General features: G+C 36.8%; 1 protein-coding gene across 1 annotated transcript in view; it reads right to left on the bottom strand.

The window, feature by feature from the left end:
- The window catches only part of LOC131951641 (retinal guanylyl cyclase 2), a 92565-nt gene that overhangs the window by 50540 nt on the left and 27295 nt on the right, over positions 1–14730 (bottom strand). The window contains exons 7-11 of the mRNA XM_059313983.1: positions 11900–12028; positions 7926–8003; positions 5691–5867; positions 3548–3704; positions 376–525 (exon numbers count right to left, since the gene is read on the bottom strand). Of these exons, the coding sequence (XP_059169966.1) occupies positions 376–525; positions 3548–3704; positions 5691–5867; positions 7926–8003; positions 11900–12028 (691 nt within the window). The remainder of the gene's footprint in view (positions 1–375; positions 526–3547; positions 3705–5690; positions 5868–7925; positions 8004–11899; positions 12029–14730) is intronic.

A 14730-nucleotide genomic window follows, 5' to 3' on the forward strand; every position in this document is an offset into this window, starting at 1 on the left:
TCTATATATTTTGCTATTTTTTGCCTTGGTTTCACCCCCCTAAATGGTGTCACCCGGTGCGGTCCGCACTCCCCGCCCCCCCCCCCCCTCGCTACGCCATGATCAATCTTACATTTGACATCTATACCAAAGACCTTACATTTGACTACACCAAAGACTTTACATTTTACATCTACACCACATACCCTACATTTGACATCTATACCAAAGACCTTATATTTGACACCACCAAAGATCTTAGATTTCACATCTACACCAAAGACCTTACATTTTACATCAACACTACAGACACTACATTTAACAACTACACTACAGACCTTACATTTTACATCTACACAAAAAACCTTACATTTAACATCTACACTAATAACCTACCATCAGGTGTGAGACCTGTAGTGCTATAGGGCTCAGTTCTCAATGCCACCTCTTGGAATATGATGGACATGGCGTACAGGTCCCCCTTGTCCGTCCCCCTCTGTAGCAGAGCGCTATCCCTCAGAAGCTCTGGCGCAGACCACAACAAATCTGTCAGATAATAGAATTTATCTGATGGCGGATAATGGAATTTAATTAATGGCAGATAATGGAATTTCATTAAATTAAGGGCGCAACATTTTACATTTTATCGCTTGCGGTTTTTCGTCTGTCTGTCTGTCTGTCGTTATATTCCGTCGCGTGGTGGATTGTAATTAAGGTCATTACAGGATTGATTCGTTTGTTGAAGTTTGTGTTTTTTTTTACTTTTTTTTCAATTAGGAGAAGCTAGATGCCGCACGATAAAGCATCAGTGATGTTGATGTAATTCATTGGAAATGTCTGCGCAAGTCCCGGCGGTTTTGTTGACGTTGGTCCACAAACAACGGACGGGAGTCATGTGACCCAATGGATGCTCGTCTAACACTGATATCGACCAATGGATGCTCGTCTAACACTGATATCGACCAATGGATGCTCGTCTGACACTGATATCGACCAATGGATGCTCATCTAACACTGATATCGATCAATGGATGCTCGTCTAACACTGATATCGACCAATGGATGCTCGTCTAACACTGATATCGACCAATGGATGCTCGTCTAACACTGATATCGACCAATGGATGCTCGTCTAACACTGATATCGACCAATGGATGCTCGTCTAACACTGATATCGACCAATGGATGCTCGTCTAACACTGATATCGACCAATAGATGCTCGTCTAACACTGATATCGACCAATGGATGCTCGTCTAACACTGATATCGACCAATGGATGCTCGTCTAACACTGATATCGATCAATGGATGCTCGTCTAACACTGATATCGACCAATGGATGCTCTGCTCGTCTAACACTGATATCGACCAACGGATGCTCGTCTAACACTGATATCGACCAACGGATGCTCGTCTAACACTGATATCGATCAATGGATGCTCGTCTAACATTGATATCGACCAATGGATGCTCGTCTAACACTGATATCGACCAATGGATGCTCGTCTAACACTGATATCGACCAATGGATGCTCGTCTAACACTGATAGCGATGAAAAACTGGCACCGGCTAATGAGTCCGAGCGAAAACATTCATTTTTTGTAACCTTTGACCTTGACCTTTAGTGTGATTTTTTTTTCTACTGCTATGAAAGCCGTATTTAAAAAAAAAAAAAAACGTGTATTTGTACAGTGATACTACTTCTGATATTGAAATACAATTGAAATGGCAGAATTTTTAAAACCATTTTTGGACTTAAGGGTTTCGGAAAAATCAACAACAAATAATACTAATGCATTGAATATATTTTTATACCGGAATTAAAAATCGGTAAAAACTACTTTAAAAATCTAATAAAATATTTCTTAGTGGAAGTTTTTTTTTTTTTTTTTTTTTTGCTATCTTATGTGTTGGCCAACCAGTTTTGCTGCTAAAATCGGTTCAAGTCCTTACACTTTTATCACCCCTCTAATCTACTATACAAAGGTCGATCCCTTAGGGTCGATCCCTTAGGGTCGATCCCTTAGGGTCGATCCCTTATTCACCTGCACCCGATTTAAACCTCTAACAAAAAAACAATTCAGCCCACACACCAAGATCGACCTGAAGCTGTCAAAAAGACGGGTCTCCATTTTCCATGCCAAGGTGAAGGCCACAAAAATTGCGTGAGCGGCCGATGTACAACATTTATTGGTTTATTTATTTTTTTTCATCCGATAACTAGGGAAGCAATAAACGCGGTTCCATTTGATCATCGCATTATGAAATTGCCGGGATTTTTTTCATGCTGAGTTGGCTCAGTGGCAGGACGTACGTTTTATCCATCATTGCATTCTCACAACCAGGTCGGGGGATACTATAAGCATGCACGTGATAGCACATTCATGCAGGCCTGACTTTAGAGTTGTGAGCAGTGAGTTCAAATCTAGAACATTTTTTTAATCATTGGTTCTCTAAACTCAGGAAATAGGGTTCGAGTTCGTGTATTAAGTTGATGCATATTTAACATTGAATAAAATATCTGTTCGATAACTCTTTAAAACAAATCTTTGAACATATATTTTATTCAATGTTAAATATGCCTCAAATTATTACGCGAACTCGAACCCTATTTCCTAAGTTCTGGGAACCAATGAATAAAATATATGTTCAATAACTCTTTCATACCCGTCTATCTGTACGCTCTCCAATTTAATAAAGGTACCTATTACTGCTGAATGAACTCAAGAACAACGTATGGACTGACGTGTAAAATGGACTTCGTACATCCGGGCTAGTAGTCGCGCTGTAACGCTCGTTCACGATGCACCCCCCCCCCCCCCTCACACACACACACAGACACACACACCCTCCCGTCGTTCCAGTGGCTTAAAACTTCCTAAGAATCAGGGGATTCATTACACTTTTGACTGATATGTAGTCTGTGACTTTAGATGATTTTTTTTTTAAACTTAAACCATATGTCCTCGAAAAATTCATTTTATTAAGTGGTAATCAGTTTAGAAGAGAACGTATAGTAGCTTTGAAAATTTTATAATACTTAGGCGTAATACAGCGCTGCTTTAAAATCAGTGGCGTAGACAGGGGGTGCCACAGGGGCGTTAAAAATTCTCCCCTAAGGACTGATGTATATACATATACGACGTATATATAGGCATTATACACATATATAAAAATCCTCTTACGTCACTGCTTAGAATGACTAATTATTTTAAACAACGTCATAAGAATGCCACAATGTGTTTACTTGCTGTAAAATCGACGGCTAAACATCAAGTTAGCTTTAAAATGTGAGGTTTTTATTTTTTTTAATTAAAAAAAGAGATTGTGATAAAAAAAAAGTATGATTTTAATTTCGGTCGCTAGATCACACCATTTTAAAATTTATATAGCGACTTCATGAGTGAGTAATTTAGTCGAATAGTTTGTATACGCTATTGATGATTGATTATAACTGTATTCAACATTATGAATCTTATTACTTTAAAAATACAATGCATGCTTTATTTACTTATCAAGTTTTTGACATACATTTTAACTCGAAGAAAAGCTGAATGGACGTACCTCGAGACTCGAACTGTTGCACCGCCTTGCATCTCTCCATGATACCGGAAACGCCGTAATCTGTAATTTTGAGCACGAATCGGCTGTCAATGACGCAATTTTTCGACGTCATGTGACCGTGGAACTTGAGGGGGGATGAGTGGAGGTATCGAATGCCCTGAAAAACAAAATGGCCGCCCTGAACATTTTTTCTCACAGGTGAACTTGACTTCTAAATATTAAATGGGTCTTGAAAAAAGGAAAAAAGGAAAAAATGAAAAAAAGGAAAGAAAAATACACCAAAAAGTTATTTGAAAAACAAAGCAACCATTAACTGAAAATCTCGACCATGAAAATAAATGATAAGCTGTTTATACAATTTAATGACATCAAAACATTTTTATTTTAAAAAAAAATCAGCAGTAATACACTTTACTTTTAGAGTTTGAATTGCAGATACTTTATTTTTCTCAAATAAAATTTCAAATCTTTAACCAAGAGACAATTTTTTTCCTATTATCTGCCTTCACGTGGAATATTTTTGAGCCGTCATTCGTATAAACATCTAAATTAGATATCGATTTTAGTTTTAAATTTTTTCTCTCCTCAGAGTTGTTGATGCAGTGACTGTTTTTTTTTTCAGATGATCAAATAACATCTTGGCTGAAGTCGTTATAAAATTGCATTGCACTATGTCTTGACAGGGCTGGCGCTCGAGCAAGCAATTCAATGATTGAAGCTTATGTTACATGTCTAGATTTTTACACGATAGAAACTGTACTCTAAGGTTTAATGCACCACTTGAATTTTTAAAGATAAATTTCACGTTTTTTAAAGCCTCGTTTTGAAGTTTAAACCCGCCCCCTTGTATTATAGACGTACTCTAATATTTATGGCTACCCTCAAGACATCATTCCTTACACTCAACAGTACAAGACTAAGTTGATTTTAATTGCCATCCACGCATTTCGGCAGCATCAACACGTTGAAATCGACACTTAAAATAAAACATACATATATTTTTAATAAAGTATTTTTGGATTTGATTTTAGCCTTATATAGAAAAAAAATGAACATATAGAAACATTTAGATTTTTTATATTGATCAAATTTTTTACATGCCATTTAAGCTTTTAAATAGATACTTGAAATTCAAAGCACATAAGTTGTTTCCAGATTGCTTTCAGGAATGTATGGAGGCATTTAAAGGTTAAAAACAACACTTCAAGTTTGAAATTTATATATATAATTTTTATAATCGTTCCACTTTCTTTTCAATGTATATATATATATATATATATATATATATATATATATATATATATATATATATATATATATATATATATATATATTGTTGTAAGTTTTGATCTTATTAAACAACAGTCATTGCTACTTATGTTTTTATTTTATTTTCGTGCTGCAGATATTGTCTTTCCGTTCTTTGTATAAATGGCAAGCTCCTTCTACCTCCGCCAATAAGGCGCCCGTATACTTAATTAATATTTTAAAAAATTACAATTTAAAAAAAAAGAAAAATTGACGTGCGGGCTGAATTATGATGTAATTTAAGCGGGTATGACTCTAAGTGACGATGTGTGACGATTGAGGATTTGGAAGTGGGGAATCGGATAAAATGAACGACTTTCTTTGATCGAACAAGTAATTCGTTCAGTCTATTCTTACCCCCCCCCCCTCCCAAAAAAAGAAATTTGTTTCCCATAATTATCATACACAAAAGGAACAAGAAACGTCCCTACTTTTTGCTTCCCTAATATAACTCATGACATTTTCTAAAAAATTTATTTAACTATCATTTTTCTTTCTATCTTACACAACACAAACATTGAATTTCAATTCACTATCACTAATTTGAAATTCACCTCATTTAAACTTCATTTACTCAAACATCTCGCTCCGATCCTGAATAGGTACCCACTCTCAAACTAATATACCACTCTCTTCACAAACATGGACGCCCCCTATTCCAGCATAAATGTATGACTCCCTCCCCCATCTTCATTAACGAGGGTCCACCCCCTAGCAGAAACTAATATTCCCTATCTTCATTAACGAGGACATCCCCCCACCTTTCAGCCAGAAAAATAAGACTTTCCCCCTCTCTTCAGGAGGACGCCCCCCCCCCCCTCCCCCAAGAACTCACCCTAACGAGGTCAGTGAGGAGCGAGAGCTTGAAGTCCCAGTCCAGTTTGAAGTCCTCGTTGTGGATGATATCATTGAGGCTCCCCCTGCTGCAGTACTCCATCACTATACAGGGGCGGATCGGGTCGGCCAGGAAACCCACGTAGGGGTTCAAGTTCTCGTGGCGCAAGTCTCGACACTGTGGGCGAGTGGTTTCATGGGAGGGAATGGAGAAAAATCAGAGTTATCTTTCATGGAAACTAAAATCAATAATCTATCATTAACAATAAAACAAAAATATTTAATATCTTAATTTCAAAAAGTACTAAATAGATCATCTTGGATTTCTTATTACTTATTTAAAACTGTAACTCTCTTTGTATATTAGAGCAAATTTAAAAGGTTTAACTAGTTATTTCTTTGATGAGAACTAACCAGTATACAACACTCTACACTTTCCTTTAAAGAACTGCTTCATTTCTTGTAATGCCAATATTCTATCATTATTTACCTATCTTTAGAAGTCCTATATTCCAATACTGCTTGTCTATATTTTTAAAAAATCCCATACCCGAGCTCACCACTATTAACCAATGTATAAAATTAAAAAATCCCACGACCCAATATTGTAAAACTTATTCCACATGAACATTGTTATTATGTACGCTATATTTAAATCACCCCCAACGCAGCCATTAAAAAAAATCAAAGAAAAAGGCGGTCCCCACTTAAACACTAACAACGTTGTTCCATTCGCGAGCATAATTAACTAACTGGGGAGTCTTTGAATTTTTTTTTAAACCAACAGGAAAATAAGCTTAGGGGATGCTCAGCAAAACGAGAACGGTGTTTAGAAATTACGAGGCGGACTGAGCGTTGTATGCATTTAACACTCGAAGTAATTTGTACGTTGTTTTTTTTTAATCTAATAGATTGTAAACATCAATATTGATGTGAACGTAATATTTTTTTCTGGAACTTATTATACGTCAATCTAAACTAGTGAGGAATTTACAGTATTTTGTTAGTTAAGGTATTAGTCACTTCTTTGTTGTTTTTTTTAATACGCAGAAGACATTTGGAAACACGACTATGTTATTCTCAATGATTCAAATATTAAATCGGTACTGCAATATGGTAAAGAGGCCCAATCATTAATTGTTTAATTAATGTTTTAATGGATCAATTCAAACACAAATTGCGATCATGCTTGAATTTTAAAAAATTAATAAAGTACTTCTCCTAATTGAAGTAAAGAGGTTTGCTATAACAAGTTCTCAGTAATATATATATATATATATATATATATATATATATATATATATATATATAATAAGTTGGTGGGTGAAAAAGAAAATAATCACCATATACAACTGATATAGGACTAAAGTGACTTTAGAACATAGTGGTCCCTGGGACACATGTAGTAGAGTTAGTTTCTATATACTCATATTTGAAGTGATAGTGTGGTCACTACTATGTCCAGCAGCCTTTCCTTCTCTAACGTGAGCCAGGTACTTATTAGAGCTGTGTGGGCTCAGGAGAGTCCTACATATTTAATCCCGGAATCGAAAAGTGAGACTTCCGGGTTACTATCCGACCACGCCGACCCTTGATATTTTACACAATTTGCCTATCTGGTGCAAGCCGCTTATGCTAAATGTGTCTGTGACGTCATGGTACCATATGTTTGACCGATCGCCCTGATCTGGTGACAACGTTAGTTCTCTCTTTATACTCGTCCATAATCTAGATCGTGAGCTAGGGTACAAAACTCTTGGAAGCGAGTTAGGCAAGGGACATTACTCCAGTAACCTGTTTTGGTCGCGGTGGAAAAGTGAATTTTCACAACCAGCCGTCTGTATAGTGTGAGGCTAGTTATGCTGATCAAATCCTTTTTCTTGCGAGAGTCTCATATTCTGCAAGGAATCTTTGGGGGTGACGTCATTTTAAAAAAACGAAACTGAACAGAGTCGGTATTTTTAGGTCTCCAGTTTTTTGCCCAATCTGGTGGGGTTTTTTTGTGTGTAATTATTTGCTTGCACAGCAGTTTTTAAAAAACTTAAGTCCATGCCGAATGTACATCGAGCCATCGATGATGGTAAAGCTAGTTTTACATTTTTTGAGTTTTACATTGCCACAATATTATTTCTTTAATATATATATATATATATATATATATATATATATATATATATATATATACATGTGTGTATGTATGTATGTATATTTTACATACAACTTGCCAGTCACCTACCAGGCGTATGAAGGTGAGTAGTTTGTTTCTCATCTCAAAACCTTTGATGTCAAGTTCCTTAACATGCACAAGGTCACCCTGAAAGTGATTCATGAAACAATTAGAAAACCTTTTTTATCACTAAATAATTAACAAAGACCCTCATAGATTATTATCATTATTATAAATTTATATAAACTTAAAAGGAATCATTTTATTCGAAATATAATCTGAGTAAACCTATGTTAAATTTAGTAGATTAACTACTGTTTTCGATAAGAACCGCCTGTTATAAATGTCAAATAATAAAAATACGAAAAGAAATATTTGTAATTTCAGATTGATTCCGTATCTGGCGATAAACAAAAGATACAGCGCCAGAGAACACTCTTTTATAAATAGCTGCCTACAGCGAATTTTAAATATAAAATGATTTAACAAAGTACCCAACATGATAGTAAGTGTTACGTTCTGGGTTCGTTTCAAATCATCAACAACGCTTCGTGTATAACTTCTCTCCTTTTATTCGTCTCAATGCATTCAAGCGTACCATAACAGCCCTCGTCCTAACCGCTACTAACCCGCTGTCTGCCCCCACACAATCGTTCACTCGCCCTTTTATACCCGCATTCGACCTTGGGATTACAATACATAAACATACAAGGGTAACTACACAGTAAGGTGAACTTCACTCACACAGCCACTCTCCCCTAGTTCTAGACTATTCTAACCTATTCTAATCTAACCTACAACTGGCCCGTAACACTACCCCCCACCTAAGTATTTGTAGTAATAACTACAAATACTGACTAACAAATCCTAGCTAAATAAAAAACACAAAGCCTTTCATACACATACACTAGTAGACAAGTTAAAAATATACATTCCGAAGAATGTATATGACAGATTGTATACAATGAAATACATAATGACAACATACAGAACTGCTACAATTTCGAGCTAGCACAAATCATCCGTGTAACTAACAAAAAAAAAATCATACACAGCCAGTTGCATCGTACCGAATCTGAGAACTTTCCAGACCACAATTTTTTTGAGTCTACCCTGTGCGCTCTCTGGCTGCACTGGTTTATGACTCCTACCCATATCTCAACCATTCTACATCAAAATTTGAGTCAACCTGCGCTCTATGGCTACACTGGTTTATGACTCCTGCTCATATCTCAACCATTCTACATCACTAAAAATTTGAGTCAACCTGCGCTCTATGGCTACACTGGTTTATGACTCCTACCCATATCTCAACCATTCTACATCACACAAAAAATTTGAGTCAACCTGCGCTCTATGGCTACACTGGTTTACGACTCCTACCCATATCTCAACCATTCTACATCACACAAAAAATTTGAGTCAACCTGAGCTCTATGGCTACACTGGTTTACGACTCCTACCTATATCTCAACCATTCTACATCACAAAAAATTTGAGTCAACCTGCGCTCTATGGCTACACTGGTTTACGACTCCTACCTATATCTCAACCACTCTACATCACAAAAATTTGAGTCTACCCTGTGCGCTCTATGGCTACACTGGTTTATGACTCCTACTCATATCTCAACCATTCTACATCACAAAAATTTGCAACTCACAGTCGATGTTGTTACATACTCTGTCAAACAGCTATAGCGTCGGGCTAACGGCATCCCCACAGCATCCAACAAACGTCAGGACAGCAACCGGCAAACACCAGGACAGCAACCGGCAAACGTCAGGACAGCAACCGGCAAACGTCAGGACAGCAACCGGCAAACGTCAGGACAGCAACCGGCAAACGTCAGGACAGCAACCGGCAAACGTCAGGACAGCAACCGGCAAACGTCAGGACAGCAACCGGCAAACGTCAGGACAGCAACCGGCAAACGTCAGGACAGCAACCGGCAAACGTCAGGACAGCAACCGGCAAGCATCAGGACAGCAACCGGAAAACGTCAGGACAGCAACCGGCAAACATCAGGACAGCAACCGGCAAACATCAGGACAGCAACCAGCAAACATCAGGACAGCAACCGGCAAACATCAGGACAGCAACCGGCAAACATCAGGACAGCATCAGGCAAACGACAGGACAGCATCAGGCAAACGACAGGACAGCATCAGGCAAACGACAGGACAGCATCAGGCAAACATCAGGACAGCATCAGGCAAACGACAGGACAGCATCACGTTTATGCTTCTACTTGATTCATACTGGCCACCAGTTGTTACGTTCTGGGTTCGTTTCAAATCATCAACAACGCTTCGTGTATAACTTCTCTCCTTTTATTCGTCTCAATGCATTCAAGCGTACCATAACAGCCCTCGTCCTAACCGCTACTAACCCGCTGTCTGCCCCCACACAATCGTTCACTCGCCCTTTTATACCCGCATTCGACCTTGGGATTACAATACATAAACATACAAGGGTAACTACACAGTAAGGTGAACTTCACTCACACAGCCACTCTCCCCTAGTTCTAGACTATTCTAACCTATTCTAATCTAACCTACAACTGGCCCGTAACAGTAAGGAAATGGGAAAGATATCACGTTATAGCAAGAAATTTAGAAAAGAAGATGTAGAATCGTACGCCAGACGTTACGAAAACCGGAAACAAGCATAACTAGGAAAGGTATACGGAATCCATTATAATCAAGAAACAAGATACACAACCCTTGACGTAGAGATATGTTAAAACGTCATGACAATCAATGTGAAGTGTTTGAAATAAATAAAACAATAGCAAGGTACAGAAAGGCATGGAAAAATGTTTATGCCCATAGCTCCACCAACAGTTGAAAAAGACGAAGAAGAAGAACAATGGGTTTCTAATCACAATTCTCATTCTACAGCGCTATAAAATTTTCGATTGTGCCATTAGAGTTAGGACTAGACTTGTACTTAACGTTATGGTGTAGAGATAGGAGTAGACCACTCGATTAACGGGTGACCGGAAAGATGCGCAGCGTAAACTGCGCAACGGAAACTTGCGCAAAACAAAAGTGCGTAAAGGCATTTTTATTTTCTTTAATCGAACATTTATAGACATTAACAAAGAACGACCACAAGTACTTTGTTGCTTAATAAAACATTTTTACACGAAATATGATGGAATTAAAGTGCATTAATATAATTAATTTGTATTTGAGCATTTTTCTTGTTTGCGCAGTTTTCCGTTTGTGCAGTTTTCTGGGAACCGTTTTTACGGCAAGGGTTAGAGTTTATAGTTAGTATTCGACAATGGTTGTAGCTCGAACTAAACTAGTGCTTACATTGTATCAAGCCTTCTCTGTATAGTAACTAGCGCTAGAACGAGGCTAGTAAATTATATCAAGCCTTATCTGTATAGAAACTAGCGCTAGAACGACACCAGTACTTACATTATATCTGTCCGTCTCCGTATAGTCACTAGCGCTAGAACGAGTCTAGTACTTACATTATATCTGTCCGTCTCCGTATAGTCACTAGCGCTAGAACGAGACCAGTACTTACATTATATCTGGCCGTCTCCGTATAGTCACTAGCGCTAGAACGAGTCTAGTACTTACATTATATCTAGCCGTCTCCGTATAGTCATTAGTGCTAGAACGAGACCAGTACTTACATTGTATCAAGCCTTCTCTGTATAGTAACTAGCGCTAGAACGAGGCTAGTAAATTATATCAAGCCTTATCTGTATAGAAACTAGCGCTAGAACGACACCAGTACTTACATTATATCTGTCCGTCTCCGTATAGTCACTAGCGCTAGAACGAGTCTAGTACTTACATTATATCTGTCCGTCTCCGTATAGTCACTAGCGCTAGAACGAGACCAGTACTTACGTTATATCTAGCCGTCTCTGTATAGTCATTAGAGCTAGAACGAGTCTAGTACTTACATTATATCTGGCCGTCTCCGTATAGTCACTAGAGCTATGACGAGTCTAATACTTACATTATATCTAGCCGTCTCCGTATAGTCACGAGAGCTAGAACGAGTCTAATACTTACATTATATCTTGCGGTCTCCGTATAGTCACTGAGCTCGTTGATGCTGGCCATGGAGCGGTTGGGATCCGAACCTCGAATCAAATCTGGGGCGTTGTCCTTGTCCAGTAGGGTAGCACGTGACTTGAGGATCTGCAAGGAGAGAATGACGTCAGCTCATTACGTTGAGTGCAGCCTCGTTTTGGAGTTGAGCGGCCATTATTCTTCGCCCTGTTCAATATGCCCCAATTTAGAGCATGAACACATACGGTATTTTTTTCTGCACGAATAGTAATCGATACATTAGCAATAATAATTCCTTCAGACGTAAGAATTTCTTGTTAAGTCTGTATACTGAAGTTAGTTTTAATCTATTAACCATAACCAAAATTTGTAATAGGTTTTATGTTCAAAAATGATCCATGAAATTAGAACAAGATTTCGCAATTTGAAAGGATAGTGTTATATGTTTAGGTGTAATTTACTATTATAAAAAGAAGTGTGCCCGGCTAACCTAAGAATAGCTATAAAATTTGTAGTTTTAAAATATAAATTTCCGCTTCATGCTGGTATAGCTTAACCAATTCTACTTATATAAGACACTTAACCAATTCTACTTATATCAGACACTTAACCAATTCTACTTATATCAGACACTTAACCAATTCTACTTATATCAGACACTTAACCAATTCTACTTATATCAGACACTTAACCAACTCTACTTATATCAGACACTTAACCAATTCTATTTATATCAGACACTTAACTAATTCTACGTATATCAGACACTTAACCAATTCTACTTATATCAGACACTTAACCAATTCTACTTATATCAGACACTTAACCAATTCTACTTATATCAGACACCAATCATTTTTTTTTAAATATGTCCAACTTTATTTCCAGTCTATTTTTAAATGTGGCGGTAGTCTGTCTTTAAGAAGTGCTTATTTCTGCCAAAGACAGAGGAAATAAACAACGTTCATATTTCATCTCAAGGGATATCTATATTTAGCTTTTATGCAAAGTTACACATTCTTTTTAGAGTAATGATTTTTACCAGAGCAAATTATTTAAATTTTAAATGAATGTATGAGTTACGAATTTTCCGACGTATTTATCTACATTTTATGTAGCAGTATTTTCGTTTTTCCTCAAACAATATATTTTTAAAGTAGAGGAAATAAGCAACGTGCATATATCCTCTCACATCCAGTCGAGGAAATGAACACTGTGCCTATTCCCGCTCATCCGAGAAAGGATATAAGCACAGTGTTTACTTCATATACAGGAATTAAGAGGATATAAGCACCTTTGTATTTTTCGATCGTCGGCCGAAATAGCACTATCATGTCTTCGATACTCACTCTCCGTTAAGCAAAGCTAAATTTAACCTATGACGTCGCTTCTTTCGTCTAAAGAAGGACAATGACGCATGCGCAAGGTTTCAAAAATATTTTTCAAGTGGTGTTTTTTTTGTTTTTTTTTTACAAGTTAGCTAACGGCACAAGCTCAACCTGTATGTCAAGAACAGATTTTTACAATGAAAGAAAAGCAGAAAAAAAGCAAACAGAAAAACCTTTGTTGTGCCATGAATGACATTGATACCACTTCCGTTCTACGTCACCATATTGACCACTTTTAGTTATGACGGATAAACTTAACTATAAAAAAAAACATGCGTTGGAGGGCTCTGATTAAAAATAGAATTTGAAATTGTTTGTATGATACAAGGCTTTTTAGTCACGCGATTTAGCAGCTAATAGATTATAGGTCGACGTGGTCGGGTCTGTAAAGCTCCTGTCTGCCAACCCTAGAGTCTCGAGTTTGAGTCCCCGAGGTGATGAGGCTCGAAAGATGGGGACACAAAGTTATCTAGAAAACTATTAAAAAAATCAAACAACACTGTAATTTGTTCTAGGCTGGGCAAAGCTATGGAAGCAAATACAGAAAAAAAAGCAGTCTGAAATTGGAGACAACGGTGCATAAAAAGTTGACACGTAATATTTTATAATGTTGGAGGAAATATCTTCCAACATTACAATTAACAAGGAAAGTACAGGAGAAATAAAAGAAAATCAACCAGATGTTTTTTTTTCAATGAATATTAGTTAGACTTTATTTAAAAAAACAACGATTTTGAGAATGCAGCACACTCTAGATAAAGAAATTAGTTGAATGATGTGTAGTCGATATTTAATGTAAACCAATTCAAATAAATTAAACTTGGTGTGCCAACATAGAATTCACCAAGTTTTTTTTTTAATTTTCAAACCCTTATAAAAGAAATGTTTGAGGCGGTGTGTAATTAATATTTAATGCAAACTCATTCAAATAAATTAAACTTGGTGTGCCAACACCAATTTTTTTTTAAATTTTATTTCCACAACGATGTTGTGTTTACTTTTGGATCAAGTTATGTCCCTTGACCTTGTATTTTCAGACAGCTGTGCAGTGAAAATAAGATTCAAAGCTAAGTCTTCATAAATATACAACATTATCATCAAGCTTAAATTGTGCTCCAGTTTATAATAACTGAACATAAAACTGTAATTTTCTCTAATACTAAGTCATTGAACCTCAAGTTTTAAATTTCTCAAAATTCTAATCACTGAACATCTGTGTTTAAATGTAACTCTTGTTTTTAGTCAAACATTATCAAGGTTAATATTTAACTAAAACTTATAGTACTTGGACATCGAGTTTTAAGTGTACCTCTAGTTTCTAGCCTTTGAACATCGTTTTAAGTTTTTATATTTTCTAATAATCGAAAACCAAGTTTTAAGTTTACCTCTATTCTCTAATCATCAAATATCAAGTTTTAAGTTTCTCTAGTTTCATCGAAGATC

This window comes from Physella acuta, unplaced genomic scaffold (genome assembly GCF_028476545.2).
Source record: "Physella acuta isolate Inbredline_101_S28 unplaced genomic scaffold, ASM2847654v3 ptg000819l, whole genome shotgun sequence".
Classification (NCBI taxonomy): domain Eukaryota; kingdom Metazoa; phylum Mollusca; class Gastropoda; family Physidae; genus Physella; species Physella acuta.